The sequence below is a fragment of the Schistocerca nitens genome, chromosome 9 (assembly GCF_023898315.1).
Source record: "Schistocerca nitens isolate TAMUIC-IGC-003100 chromosome 9, iqSchNite1.1, whole genome shotgun sequence".
NCBI lineage: Eukaryota > Metazoa > Arthropoda > Insecta > Orthoptera > Acrididae > Schistocerca > Schistocerca nitens.
Genome location: NC_064622.1, coordinates 115,294,423 through 115,310,390, shown reverse-complemented (window position 1 = coordinate 115,310,390; position 15,968 = coordinate 115,294,423). Strand labels below are relative to the sequence as shown.

Genomic DNA, 15,968 nt, shown 5'->3' with positions numbered 1-15,968 from the left:
GTCATAATTAGCTGAATTGCTCATGATAATGCTGTGGAACTAATGAACCCAAAAACAGGCAGAACCTTAGGACTTCACCATGTGAGCCATATCAAAAAGTTTGAAGATTAATTTTATTACTGGTAAATAATTAGCACAATATTTCAAGTTTATGTTGCAGATAAGATCGTCAGGAGAAAGAAGAATGAAGAGAGAGGAAGGTGGGGAAAAGAAAGTAGTTTCATAAAAAACAAAAACAAAAATAACACCAATAGTAGCATAGATTAAGGTGAATGGATAAAGCATAGATAGTGTAACAGTATGAAATACTAAATTACTATACACCACGACACTACACAAAAATAAAAAACGAATTTGAGGATTCTTGTAGAAGTTAAGACTCAAAATATCTTAGAATTGTAACATGGAAAGGGCGCCGAAATTTGTAAAGCTTTTTAAAAAGGGTAAAACAATGTAGGTACTATACGTATGTTAGATGATTATAAGTAAAACTTTTTGTAAGAACCATTGTAAAAACTCCAGCAAGAAGCAAATGCAACTACCCACAAGTTGCAACGAGAGAAGTATCAAGAAAAGAAAGGACGTAATTAGGAAGACACGATTCCTACAAGGCAGAGGCGTCGAGAGAAGGGAAAGGACAGCGAAACCAACAAAGGGCATTTGTATCCGAAGTCGACAGTAAATCTACAGCTAAGGCGAACCCTGCTGGGACATGACACGACACGGAAGGCCAGAAAGGTGCTGGGATGCCCACTCAGCAGAGCAAGCAAAAAACGGCCCGACGAGAAGACCAATTGGGCAAGCCACCACTGGTAAAAATATGTGTAAAAGTCACACTACTGCTATTAAACAGCACGCTGATGCACGAAACTCAAGAAAACTTCCACAAAGTAGAAATGACCGTCCAAACAATTTATCAAACTGTTACTAAGAGGAGAACTTCAAAGCGACTAGTTATCAATAAATATTCCTGCCCAGAAAAGAACCAAGAATCAAATAAGAAGGAGAAAAAAAGCAGGAAGAACAGAAGTTGAAGATTTGCAAGATTGAGACCAAGAAAGAACATGGGTGAAGAATAGACGACATACCTTCCCAAACCCCTGTCCTATTGTAAACTAGTCGTCTGCAAAGTATTACAACGAAAAACTACCGCTTTCAGCGACATATAACGACGACTTTCACGCATACAAAGCCAGTAAACCACGAGATTCCGCACTCCAGCTCCATTCCATTACGGGACCTCCACAACAGCAACAGACAGTTGCAAAACCAACAAGGAACGACGAACGAAGCTGTACATCAAATACTGGCCCACATCCATCTCACTCAAGTCCATCGTCTTCGTGTGAAAACATTCGCCAACCTCATGCTTAAACATTCATAGGATTGTGTGAATGTGTGAAATCAAATTATGTTATGTAGGAATTGTGCAAAAGAAACGTGTGAAATACTAAATAAGTTAAGCACACCAGAGAGCTAATAAACTACAAAATAACAGTTATTGACTATGGACTTAAGTAAAAATAGATTATCGATAAAAATAAGTCATTAGTTCTGAAATGGACAGTGTATAAAGAACAAAAGTAAGGCATAATAAACACTAAAACTATATGCTACTTATTTTCTCCTCATAAAAACAAAGAATAAAAAATTACCTTGTTGGATGTTTTCCCTGGTTTTAACATTTGTACCATTTGTTAGGATAATATCTCAATACTTGTGTATGTATTTTTCTTTGTCAAATCAATTCTTGGAAATAATTCTTATTTGTGAGTGTAACAATGTTGAAATGAGTGTCTAGAAACAAAAACATTTTACTTGTACATGATATTTAGAAAATGTGTTAGGCATAGATTTCACTTAATTACTACATTTATAAAAAAAATATTTCTAAGAAAATCGATGTGAAAGACTCCTCACTTTCAAAAACAAACTTCTTAAAAAACAAACATCACACTTAAATAAAGAAAGAAAATAATTAAAAATTAATAATGATAATAGCATAAAAATATTCTTCTCTTGTCAATATAAACGTATTTTTGAGAATAAAGTGGAAGAATATAAAAATATAAATTAGTAATACAAACTAGCGTAGAACTAGAATAACATGGCTGAACAGTAGGCAACAAAATTTAGATAAAGGAATAATTATTGACTGACTTAGACAACGATTCAATCATTGCCTAACTTCAGTGCAAAAATAAAGTTCGAAGGGTGGTGATATGTAAGGTGTCAGGCAAATCCAACAGCTTCCATGAAAACCCTGACATGGTAGCAAATCCGGCAGCATGTCACATAGCTCCGAATAAAGCCTGACATTAAATTAACCATAGTAATACGATCAATGAGTGAGCAAATGGAATACCACAGACTAACTCAAGAACGCCTAAATGCATGTCATACCTTCCCACCGTGAAACAGACGCAGTTCCGAGGGAAGAAACGAGAACAGAAGCCGAGAGCAGAGTCGTGTTGGCTAGGAGGCCCTATGATAAGGGACGGACACCCACGTCTCCAGCCGACCGCCAGGACCACACCCCAGCCCATGTTAAAAGATAGAGCCCTCCAGAAGAACAGTATAGATCTTACGATAACACTAAAAGGACCACACCAGCTGAAAGTTTTAGTGTGAGACTATACGCACATCTGTTACGTTGCAAACGTTAAAAACATTGCCCCACCACGAAAAGTATAACGTTTCTCATTGGATAGACCGAATTTTTGTAGGCGGAGCTTAAGGTTAACATTGAAACCGTGATTGGTCAGTTGAAAACACAGCCAGATACCTTTTTTCTAAAACTAACTTCGGTAAATTGTAGTAAGGGGAAGTTAGGAGAGTTGCTTCCGAGACGGCGAGGTGTGTGGAGCTGCGCCACCCGCCGCCCCCTGACGCTGCCTAAACATCGACAAGGTAATGAACACACGCGGTGCCGCCATAAGGCTTCACTCAGAACTGCAGAAGTCTCGTCTGTTACATCCCTTTTTTGCGTAATACTAGTGTCGATCGTCAATTAAACTTCGTGGTATTCACATTTGCTACTAGAAGTTAAAATCTGAAATGCGATGATTTTTCTGTTATATAATAATTGAAAAGCCACATCAGCCACTGTAATTTACAACAAGTTATGTAAGTAATTAAAGATAATTGAGGGTCACTGTAGACCTTTTTGATAGTTTTCTCTTTTATGAAACTTAACTTAAATCTAGATTATAGATGTGATATGGCATAGGTCATCCTTCGATCCATTGTAGAACTTGGAAACCCATTCAGGGAATATTCGTTCACATTTTTGTTGAATACAGTTGGTTTTTATCATCCTGTATTAAAATATTTTCTTTTATCAATAGTGCAATTTATAAACAATGTTTTGTGAGTAGAATAAAAATTCCAATGGTAAACTTAACTACTTTTTCGACGTTATTTTACCAGCTAACTAAAAATAGGAAAGCCTTGAACCCCTTCCACTAAATTTAGTTAGTATTAAGATTCTTGTACAGGGAGTGCAGTGGAGCTGACGCTGAAATCATTAAGTATTTGATTATATCATCGCTAGTCTCACTGAACTCTTCTGAACTCTACATGTCATGTGTGGTCTGGCGTCTCCTTACCAGCAACAGGTCCCAGGTTCAAACTAGTCAATTACCTAAAAAACACGCTCAGAGCGTCGTTGCGCGAAAGTGGTAGGGAGACACGACTTAGAACGAACAGACACCACGCAGAATGTTAGACACATCACAGCCGCCCGCCGGGGTGGCCGAGCGGTTCTAGGCGCTATAGTCTGGAACCGCGCGACCGCTACGGTCGCAGGTTCGAATCCTGCCTCGGGCATGGATGTGTGTGATGTCCTTAGGTTGCTTAGGTTTAAGTAGTTCTAAGTTCTACGGGACTGATAACCTCAGAAGTTAAATCCCATAGTGCTCAGAGCCATTTGAACCATTTGAACACATCACAGCCAAGTAAACCGCCGGAACTTGCACTATTGGTGTGTTGATAAGCCCTGGTATCTTCGTCATGCGGTGTGGTGTGAGACAGAGGACCATCAGCTCATAATCCCGTTTTTCACAGACGGAATACTGAACGCGCACAAGAATCGCAACCTCCTAACACATCAGCCTCCACGGATGCTAGAAGACGTTTTTCTGCAGAATAGGAGGAATCTGTGGTGCCAGTATGATGGCTCTCCACTCATACTGCACGATGTAACACAGCATGTCTTCACGAATTGTTTCCATGTCCGGTGAAATATTACCACACGTGGTGCAGTCGTTCCATACTAGACTGGAAGCGTGTATTGGCGCTGGCGATGGTCATTTTGAAAACTACCTGTGATGGTCATTTGTCTCGTTACTGGTCAGAATCCACATAACTAGTGTGTGTACTTGTGTTGTTCTTTAGTGTGTGCTACTACAGGTATTGTACAAGGGCCGGTGTGGGAACTTTTCAAAATACGATATACACTCCTGGAAATGGAAAAAAGAACACATTGACACCGGTGTGTCAGACCCACCATACCTGCTCCGGACACTGCGAGATGGCTGTACAAGCAATGATCACACGCACGGCACAGCGGACACACCAGGAACCGCGGTGTTGGCCGTCGAATGGCGCTAGCTGCGCAGCATTTGTGCACCGCCGCCGTCAGTGTCAGCCAGTTTGCCGTGGCATACGGAGCTCCATCGCAGTCTTTAACACTGGTAGCATGCCGCGACAGCGTGGACGTGAACCGTATGTGCAGTTGACGGACTTTGAGCGAGGGCGTACAGTGGGCATGCGGGAGGCCGGGTGGACGTACCGCCGAATTGCTCAACACGTGGGGCGTGAGGTCTCCACAGTACATCGATGTTGTCGCCAGTGGTCGGCGGAAGGTGCACGTGCCCGTCGACCTGGGACCGGACTGCAGCGACGCACGGATGCACGCCAAGACCGTAGGATCCTACGCAGTGCCGTAGGGGACCGCACCGCCACTTCCCAGCAAATTAGGGACACTGTTGTTCCTGGGGTATCGGCGAGGACCATTCGCAACCGTCTCCATGAAGCTGGGCTACGGTCCCGCACACCGTTAGGCCGTCTTCCGCTCACGCCCCAACATCGTGCAGCCCGCCTCCAGTGGTGTCGCGACAGGCGTGAATGGAGGGACGAATGGAGACGTGTCGTCTTCAGCGATGAGAGTCGCTTCTGCCTTGGTGCCAATGATGGTCGTATGCGTGTTTGGCGCCGTGCAGGTGAGCGCCACAATCAGGACTGCATACGACCGAGGCACACAGGGCCAACACCCGGCATCATGGTGTGGGGAGCGATCTCCTACACTGGCCGTACACCACTGGTGATCGTCGAGGGGACACTGAATAGTGCACGGTACATCCAAACCGTCATCGAACCCATCGTTCTACCATTCCTAGACCGGCAAGGGAACTTGCTGTTCCAACAGGACAATGCACGTCCGCATGTATCCCGTGCCACCCAACGTGCTCTAGAAGGTGTAAGTCAACTACCCTGGCCAGCAAGATCTCCGGATCTGTCCCCCATTGAGCATGTTTGGGACTGGATGAAGCGTCGTCTCACGCGGTCTGCACGTCCAGCACGAACGCTGGTCCAACTGAGGCGCCAGGTGGAAATGGCATGGCAAGCCGTTCCACAGGACTACATCCAGCATCTCTACGATCGTCTCCATGGGAGAATAGCAGCCTGCATTGCTGCGAAAGGTGGATATACACTGTACTAGTGCCGACATTGTGCATGCTCTGTTGCCTGTGTCTATGTTTGCGGTGCACCTTTTAGATGATTCACCCTGTACGTCTTCCTAGGTATGACTGTGCAGATATGATTGAGGCATGAGTAGAATCGTCAACTCTTTGTATTTACATTTTGCCGACCAATTGGCGCTAGGAGTGCAGTGCCTTGACAAAATGGCGGAATGCGCAGGAAGCACTGGAGGTTGAACATTATTGTACCCACTAATTGGCGTTACGAGTGCAGTACCTTGACAAAATGTAAGTAAGCAAAGGAAGCATCTCAGGTTGAACATTTCGCCTTCAGCGACGAAGCAATATTCCATAAACAGGAAAGGCTAATCCCCACAGTGTGAGAGTATGAGGCACTGAAACTCCTCAAGAAATTGTGGCGCATGTACGAGATTCGTCCTATGTTAATGTTTTCACTGGCATGTCACAGACGGAGCTATATGGGACGTTTCCTACTCTGACAGGAATGTAGCTCTTGCCTTAGTGTGTTGCAGTTGTGATTGTTTCCACAACTCACTGTTGATTCCGAGAGTTTTGTCTTCCATCAAGCTGACTGGAGCCTCGGTGTTCGGCGCTACCTGAACGGTGAACCTCCGCATCGCTGGATTGGACTTATTAGTGTTGATGTGGCTTTGTTGACTTGGTCCCATAGGTCGTCTGACCTAACGCTTGTGGTTTTTCCTTTTTGTATACATTAGGGACCGTGGCTACATACCCCCATTGCCAAGAACACTAGAACAGCTCAGAAAACGCATCAATGCTGCTGCGATGACCCTTGACAGAACGATGCTACATGATGTATAGAGCGAACTTGACTACAGCTTGGACGGGCATCGTGTGATCAGGGCAGCTCTCACAGAACATTTGTAGAGTGCGAAATGTAAACTTGATGAGTTTATTGTTCTATTCGTGTAGCAATCATATTTTCACATTTAATACTTTGGAAGATATAGAAGTTTGAAAACGAGGGTACCATTTAAAGTAGCCTTGCTTATTTGTAAAAGTGATTTATTTTCAAAAAATGTTCAAATGTGTGTGTAATCTTAAGGGACTTAACTGCTAAGGTCATCAGTCCCTGAGCTTACACACTACTTAACCTAAATTATCCTAAGGACAAACACACACACCCATGCCCGAGGGAGGACTCGAACCTCCGCCGGGACCAGCCGCACAGTCCATGACTGCAGCGCCCTAGACCGCTCGGCGAATCCCGCGCGCCTATTTATTTTCAGAATTTGAGTATTTGTTTACTTGAATACGATCCTGTCGTACTTCTCGATTTACATGTGGATTTTTGGTTGGTTCTAACTGGTTAATAACTGGTGCTACATTATAAATTTGCCTTAAAATAAAGGAACCCTTTGTCCGTTAATTAAATTTATTGAATGTGTGTCTCTCTCTTCGGACTCATTTCCACCCATCACCGACAGTTCTCGTTCGGTAAATGGTGAGGTGACGAACAGAAATTGTATATGATGCATCTTTTTTAATTGTTTTGCGACTCGATCACTTTCTTTATAAGCATACGGTATCACTTGTCGGAAGTGTTTTCTTTTGCGAGAAGCATTTGTCATCATTCGTTGAGTTTCTTTGGATTACTTTGATCAGAATACACTGCTCAAAAGAATTAGAGGAACATGATATTGTTCGTCTGCCGTACTCAATAAATGAGTACTAGGTATGTTACCAAATTATATCTTCATCTTTCACAAATTACATAGAAAGAACAAAAGTGTCGGACATGTGTGGAAAACAATGAGGAAACAATCATTTATCCCATCATCTTAGGTGCTTCTCATTGCACTCTGTGAGCTTCAGTGACGTTTATGCCCTCCATGAAAGTTTATCACTGCATGAAATCTAGGGGGAATGCTCCGTATAAATCTATGGAGGTCACCCTGTGGCATCCATTCCCATTCTTCAATGAGAGCCCACGAGAGTTCTTGGAGAGTCTGTAGTGGAGCAGGACGATCACGAACACGTCTATCAATGACGTCTCATATATGCAGGATGGGGTTTCGATCGGGACTCTTCACTGGCCATTTCGTTGCTTCAATGTCCACACTTCGCAAGACATCCGCGTTGATGCCCGCCACATGGGGCCCCCGTTAGAAGGAATTCAGGGCCACCACCGAATGCAGCAGCCACCACATCGTCTAAAAGGATCTGTCCGATGGACTGCCTGGCGGTAAGGCGACCGTGGAACTGTATGGCTGTCAACACTAAAGTCTCCCAACAACATCACAGGACCTTAGAAGTGATTCTATTTCCTGGACAATATTTGGCAAATACCGCTCACCACGGGTCTTCAAACGCGAACACGGCCATCATCTTGCATCAGAAAATATCTGGACACCTCTGTGAATAACACGTTTCGCCAGTGACGAAGTTGCCAGTTGACATGGCAACGGCAGAACTGAAGGCGAGCTGCAAGATGTTGTCGTGTCAAGCGGGATATTCGAGTAGGACGTCTGGGCCGTAAGGTCCTCTTTCGTACCCTGTTCGTGACAGTCTGATCAGACAGTGGCCCTCCTGTGATCATTTGCAGTGTTCAGGCGGTATCCGTACAAGGCCGCAAGGCAGAGATGGCCAGATATCGGTCTTCACGTGCGGTTGTAATGCGTCGGTGACCTTGTCCAACTCGCCTTGTCTACTGACCTATTTCCCTGTAGCTTTTCCACAATCTATGGATGACACATGGAGAGGCAATGATATGTGCAGCAACACTACCGAAAGTCCATCCTTTTTGGATCAAACAGACCGCCCTTGCAACTTGCTCTGCGTTATGATATCACATTGCATGTGCTTGGTTGAACACAACTTCCACAAATGACGATTGTCATATGCGTACCTCACTAGAAAACTCTGGGACGCCGGTACTCACTTCCTTCTGAGGGGTCATCTGACGCTGTAATGCATAACACAACCATTAGATGGTGAATGATTTTAATTGTTGCCTACATTGAAAGCGAAGATCTCAAGCCATGCAGTAAGACCAAGGTACCCCCCGTATCAAAATAAATTTAACATACTGGATGTTCGTATACGTGTTCCCTTAATTCTTTTGAACAATAAAGTTTCAGAATATGAATCATCTTTGTAGATATGGTATAACGCCTTGAATTTATCTAGAGGTTCTCTTTTTATCCAATCATGTTATCTCTTCCAGTTCCGCGCCACTGAGCGCTTTAGCCTTCAGTTCCAGGCACAAATTTGGCTATTAAGAGAACGCTTATTCATAAACCTGGACAAAAACTGAACTTAAAGCTATTTATTGGCACTGAAAAAAAACGAATTATCGGAACGGCAATAACAGTGATACAGGCCCCCCTTCTAACAGCCGTGTACCGCAAGTCTGTATAGGAAAGGAAGGTTCCAAATGATTGGAAACGAGCAAAGGTAGTTCCAGTTTTCAAGAAGGGTCATCGAGCAGATGTGCAAAAATATAGGCCAATATCTCTGACATCGATCTGTTGTAGAATTTTAGAACATGTTTTTTGCTCGCGTATTATATTATTTCTGGAAACGCAGAATCTACTCTGTAGGAATCAACATGGATTCCGGAAACAGCGATCGTGTGAGACCCTACTCGCTGTATTTGTTCATGAGACCCAGAAAATATTAGATACAGGCTCCCAGGTAGATGCCATTTTCCATGACTTCCGGAAGGCGTTCGATACAGTTCCGCACTGTCGCCTGATAAACAAAGTAAGAGCCTACGGAATATCAGACCAGCTGTTTGGTTGGATTGAAGAGTTTTTAGCAAACAGAACACAGCATGTTGTTATCAATGGAGAGCCGTCTACAGACGTTAAAGTAACCTCTGGCGTGCTACAGGGGAGTGTTATGGGACCATTGCTTTTCACAATATATATAAATGACCTAGTAGATAGTGTCGGAAGTTCCATGCGGCTTTTCGCGGATGATGCTGTAGTATACAGAGAAGTTGCAACTTTAGAAAATTGCAGCGAAATGCAGGAAGATCTGCAGCGGATAGGCACTTGGTGCAGGGAGTGGCAACTGACCCTTAACAAAAACAAATGTAATATATTGCGAATACATAGAAAGAAGGATCTTTATTGTATGATTATATGATAGCGGAACAAACACTGGTAGCAGCTACTTCTGTAAAATATCTGGGAGTATGCGTACGGAACGATTTGAAGTGTAATGATCATATAAAATTAATTGTTGGTAAGGCGGGTACCAGGTTGAGATTCATTGGGAGAGTCCTTAGAGAAAAAAAAAAAAAAAAAAAGGAGTTGGCTTACAAAACACTCGTTCGACCTGTACTTGAGTATTGCTCATCAGTGTGGGATCCGTACCAGATCGGGTTGACGGAGGAGATAGAGAAGATCCAAAGAAGAGCGGCGCGTTTCGTCACAGGGTTATTTGGTAAGCGTGATAGCGTTACGGAGATGTTTAGCAAACTCAAGTGGCAGACTCTGCAAGAGAGGCGCTCTGCATCGCAGTGTAGCTTGCTGTCCAGGTTTCGAGAGGGTGCGTTTCTGGATGAGGTATCGAATATATTGATTCCCCCTACTTATACCTCCCGAGGAGATCACGAATGTAAAATTAGAGAGATTTGAGCGCGAACGGAGGCTTTCCTGCAGTCGTTCTTCCCGCGGACCATACGCGACTGGAACAAGAAAGGGAGGTAATGACTAGACCGCGGATTTCAGGTAAAAACCTATTTTGTTCCTGAGTTCCTATTCGCATAAAAATTTGTACTTATGCGTTTCATGACTATTTACACTTAATATCGTTAATTCTATAGGACCTAAAAAAGCCTATTTCGTCGTTAGTGCCTATTTTTGCCTATTTCGGCTTTAATATCCTAAAAAGTATCTATTTCATGATATAAGACAGTGGCTCCAAGTTTTCCTCACTATACGACAGATGGAAAAAAATATTTTCTGCCCAGCGTGCAGCAAGGTGGCTAGTTGATATGCGCTCATGCTACGTATTAGCCTAACACTTCGGTCTTTCTTTATTTTTTTATATCGCTATCCCTGTTAATACCAAATACTCTTTATAGGTGTTTTATTATTCATATGTAAAAAACAAATCGCGAATCTTTAGGTTAAAACCTATTTTTTTTTCCTGAGCTCCAATTTGCATATAAGTTGGTACTTATGCGTTTCATGACTAACTAAACTGAATACCGTTAGTTCTATAGGACCTAAAATTGCGTGTTTCGACGTTGACGCCTAATTTTGCCTATTTCGGCATCAAAATCCTAAAAAGTACCTATTTCGTTAATCTGACATAGAGTTCTTGTGTTTTCAAAGATTAGAAAAAGGAAGTAAACTTAAGGCTTTACGTCTCGTCGAAGTCGAAGGTCGGTAAAGACTGGTTGCAATTCCTTTGCTTGCCTTACTGCCAACAGCACTCGGCACGGTTGAATTGTCATCCATCCAAGTACGCGCCGAGCGCGACAATGCTTAACTTCGGTGAGCGAATGGGAACCGGTCAAAGATTTGAGTTACACATTAGAATCGAACGTGGGAGTACTAAATTTTATATTTGAAAATATTTCTTTCGTAGGATTCTGGCCAGCTGTGTATTTTCGCAAAGAAACTGTTTCATAGGCCTTAAGCTGAGCACGGATTAAAAAATCACAACGTTAATCGTAGACGCCCTCTATAGCTAAATCACTGCCCTTCGCGCATTTTCTTGCTGCTGTCTACAGGCAGTCCTATCTAAGTACTCTGTTTTGTGGTTCGAAAAATAATTTGCCAGTAGTGAGATGTTTTCATCTGAAGCATCGGTAGATTCCATTAGCTTGTTCAGAAGGGGCGGCCATCTGTCAGGTGCCATATGTCCAGCAACGACTACGGTACTTGCACTACCGTTCCCATGCACCGCAGTAAAAGGAAAAAAAAAAACAGGTCATAGTTCACTTTTTCCCAGGGAAAACAAATCAGTACATTGTGTAGCGATCGACGTGTTAAGTGTTACTGACGTTCTAAGTGCAAAATAAATTCTAGTTTCTGTGTGAGAATACTTCGCCATGCCGAAAACAGCTAGTTCAAAGTCTACTCATATAAGGCAGTGGCTGCAAGATTTTCCGCATTGTACAACAGATGGGAAAATTATTTTCTGCCAAGTATGCAACAAGGAGGTTAGTTGATGTTTTTCTTAGACTTCTTATTTTCCTGTCACTTAGGATTCTTTTTTATTGCTATCCTTTATTAAACGAAATACTCTTTATATGCGATTCTAAACTGCGTTTCCATTTTCTCTCGTATTAGGTTTCGAGTGTTAGGGAATCTCACTTAACTCAGCATGCAGATGGAATCGCACATAAAGCTAATGTTGAACGAAAGTCAAAATTGAAGCAAACTCTTTTAACCAATAAATCTGGTGAATCCTCCGAAAAAAAAACAAGTTCTGCAGTGGTTTGTGTCATGCACGTGTGGCAGCAAACATCCTCTTTCGGAAACTAGAAAACCCTATTTTCAGAGTTTTCTTGAGAAGTACTGCCATCTGTCTATTCCTGCAGAGTCAACTTTACGTAAGAATTATGTGGATTCAGCGTACAATGCTGCATTGCACAGAATCCGAGAAGATGTTGGAGAATCTTGTATATGGATTTCTGTGGATGAAATTACTGACAGTCTTGGCCGTTACATTGCAAACCTGATTATTGGCAAGCTAGATCCAGATGCTCCATCCAGGGCTCATTTGATTTCCTCAAAACAGCTTGCAAAAACTAATCAACAAACAATAGCACAGTTTGTGAACAATGGGCTTAAGGTGCTATATCCAAACGGAGTGGATGAGAATAAGGTGCTTCTGGCCGTCACTGATGCTGCTGCATATATGATAGCAGCGTTTCAACTATTAAAAGTATTCTGCCCATTGAAGCTGCAGTGCATGATGCTGCTTGGGTAGTGCATGGGATCAACCGCATAGTAGAGCAAGTAAGGCTACAATTTCCTGAAGTAAATAAAGTAATATATATGATGAAGAAAATTTTTGTTAAGGCACCATCAAGAATATAGGCATTCAAAGAACAGCTTCCAGATGTCCCATTGCCGTCAGAGCCTGTTGTCACCCTCTGGGGCACGTGGCTGATAGCAGCAAAAAAATGGTTCAAATGGCTCTGAGCACTATGGGACTCAACTTCTCAGGTCATTAGTCCCCTAGAACTTAGAACTAGTTAAACCTAACTAACCTAAGGACATCACACACATCCATCCCCGAGGCAGGATTCGAACCTGCGATCGTAGCGGCCTCGCGGTTCCAGACTGCAGCGCCTAGAACCGCTCGGCCACTTTGGCCGGTTCTGATAGCAGCAAAATACTATAGTACGCATCTCTCAGCTGTCCAGAAGGTGGTTGAAAATATACCGGAGGATGCTGCATCCGTAACTGCAGCAATGGAGTTACTCAAAGATTCTTCTTTAAAACGGGACTTATCTTACATTAGGACCCACTACACATTTATGGCAAGAGTAATTTCACAATTAGAAGGCTCAAGCAGATCTATCTACGACAATATTTCTTTGCTTGAAGAAGTCAAAATGAAAATTAATGAAGCGCCAGGTGAAGTAGGGGAAAAAGTACGGGCAAAAACGCAAACAGTTTTGCAGAAGAACACTGACCTGAAAGAGTTGTATGTAGCTGCCGACATACTTAGTGGAAAATCCAGCACTCCTGACTGCATCACTCCTGTCCAACATGTGCCGAAAATGAAGTACGCCCCTGTCACATCTGTTGATGTAGAACGTTCTTTTTCAGCGTACAAATTGATTCTGACTGACAAGCGCCACAGTTTTTCACTAGAAAACCTAGAAAAGATTTTGGTTATTTATTGTGAAACCAACTATGGTCAGAATATGTGAAACTACGAATGTATTAATTAAACCATTGCCACATCTTTTTTACGGAGATCTTTATCTTGCAGGAACTCAAAAATATTTGCAGTTATGTTCAACATTATTCTTGTAGATTGCTGTGCTCTGTAACTGTGTAAATATTCATTCTCCTTGTTTTAATGACTAATAAGACGGCTTCGGAGATTTCAATGTGAATCACAGTGTTGACAAACACTGTGTATTTTAATTTATTTTTATTTTCTCTGCATCATCGTTATTAGAGCCTATTTTAGGTTTTATATAGCCTAAATGAACTACTGAAGGAGCCTATTTTAGGTGCCTAAAACACACTTTTTTACGACCTAGAAGTCCGTGGTCTAGTAATGACAAGTGGCACGTAAAGTGCCGTCCGCCACACACCGTTGGGTGGCTTGCGGAGAATAAATGTAGATGTAGTCACCAATAATGATTTAAGAACGGCAAAACTATCGAATGTGTCTGTTCAGAACTGAATGCACCGGACTAAGTCCATTGTTTTCATGCTGTGGTTCGCACACACAGACTGGTTTCACTCGAAAGAAATGAATGAGTAACAATCCTACAGAAACGTAAAACTACGGCCGACTAAATCAACTGTTTTCATTCGGCTGTTCCATCTCAACTGCCCTCATCAGAAGGGAATGAAGAAGTAAAGGTGTACGTTGTTGGTGCAGGTTAGAGCACCCAGAGACGGGACGCGCGCTGGAGGTGCGCACCAACCAGCCGTGCGTGCACGTGTACACGGGGCGGCGCCTGCCGCCGTGGCGGCCGCCCAAACCCAGGCCACCCACCCCGCCCACTGAGGACGTCGAGGAGGAGGAGACCACAGAGACGGACCCCGCCAGCGCCGCCAAGACCAAGTCCCAGGTATCGCGCCGTCCCCTTCCTCTGCTTCCTTCCTTCCTCCTATACTTGCTCATTTGGATCCGTACAAAGTATCAAACTCCTGCTGCTGATCATCTGGCTAATATTTGGATCAGTGGGCGATTAATAGCCTGAAGGGACTGCCTGTTATATGTTGTTGTTGTGGTCTTCAGTCCTGAGACTGGTTTGATGCAGCTCTCCATGCTACTCTATCCTGTGCAAGCTTCTTCATCTCTCAGTACATACTGCAATCTACATCCTTCTGAATCTGTTTAGTGTATTCATCTCTTGGTCTCCCTCTACGATTTTTACCCTCCGCGCTGCCCTACACTACTAAACTGGTGATCCCTCGATGTCTCAGAACGTGTCCTACCAACCGATCCCTTTTTCTAGTCAAGTTGTGCCACAAGCTCCTCTTCTCCCCAATTCTATTCAACACCTCCTCATTAGTTATGTGATCTACCCATCTAATCTTCAGCATTCTTCCGTAGCACCACGTTTCGAAAGCTTCTATTCTCTTCTTGTCCAAACAAGTTATCGTCCATGTTTCACTTCCATACATGACTACACTCCATACAAATACTTTTATAAAAGACTTCCTGACACTTAAATCTATACTCGATGTTAACAAATTTCTCTTCTTCCGAAACGCTTTCCTTGCCATTGCCAGTCTACATTTTATATCCTCTCTACTTCGACCATCATCAGTTATTTTGCTCCCCAAACAGCAAAACTCCTTTACTACTTTAAGTGTCTCATTTCCTAATCTGATTCCCTCAGCATCACCCGACTTAATTCGACTACATTCCCTTATCCTCGTTTTGCTTTTGTTGATGTTCATCTTATACCCTCCTTTCAAGACACTGTCCATTCAGTTCAGCTGCTCTGCCAGGTCCTTTTCTGCCTGTGACAGAATTACAATGTCATCGGCGAACCTCAAAGTTTTTATTTCTTCTCCATGGATTTTAATTCCTACTCCGAGTTTTTTTTTTTTGTTTCCTTTCCTGCTTGCTCGATATACAGATTGAATAACATCGGGGATAGGCAACAACCCTGTCTCACTCCCTTCCCAACCACTGCTTCCCTTTCCTGCCCCTGCCTGTTATATTGGCATCTAAATTACTGCACTCATAACACAACTTAGCATTCGCCAGTCTACAGTATGTCATTATCACCATCATCATTGTACAGCACCAGTTCCTCAGGTACTATTAATGAGCCTCGTCCACTTCCTTCTGTTAGCGTTTAACCTGCCACGAAGAACTTCATCCATTGTCCTTCCTCTGGCAGCGAGGTCATTCTCATTCATGTCCATACAATGGATTCTGGTTCTTCCTACAAGAGATTTTCCATCCACTTATTTTTCCAAATTTATTTGGCCTATTCTTAGGCTGCAGCCTAGGAGTCCCCCTTCAGTTTTCTGTATGCTGGATCCTCGAGTAGGTCGAACATTTTGTGATTGTACTCTGATAATGAAAGCAGTACCGTTGCATTTCCTTTAT

At 43.0% G+C, this 15,968-nt stretch overlaps 1 protein-coding gene across 1 annotated transcript in view; it reads left to right on the top strand.

The window, feature by feature from the left end:
* LOC126204046 (uncharacterized) overlaps positions 1 to 15,968 on the top strand; it is an 86,029-nt gene that overhangs the window by 39,707 nt on the left and 30,354 nt on the right. Inside the window, exon 2 of the mRNA XM_049938470.1 lies at positions 14,277 to 14,469. Within this exon, the coding sequence (XP_049794427.1) occupies positions 14,277 to 14,469 (193 nt within the window). The remainder of the gene's footprint in view (positions 1 to 14,276; positions 14,470 to 15,968) is intronic.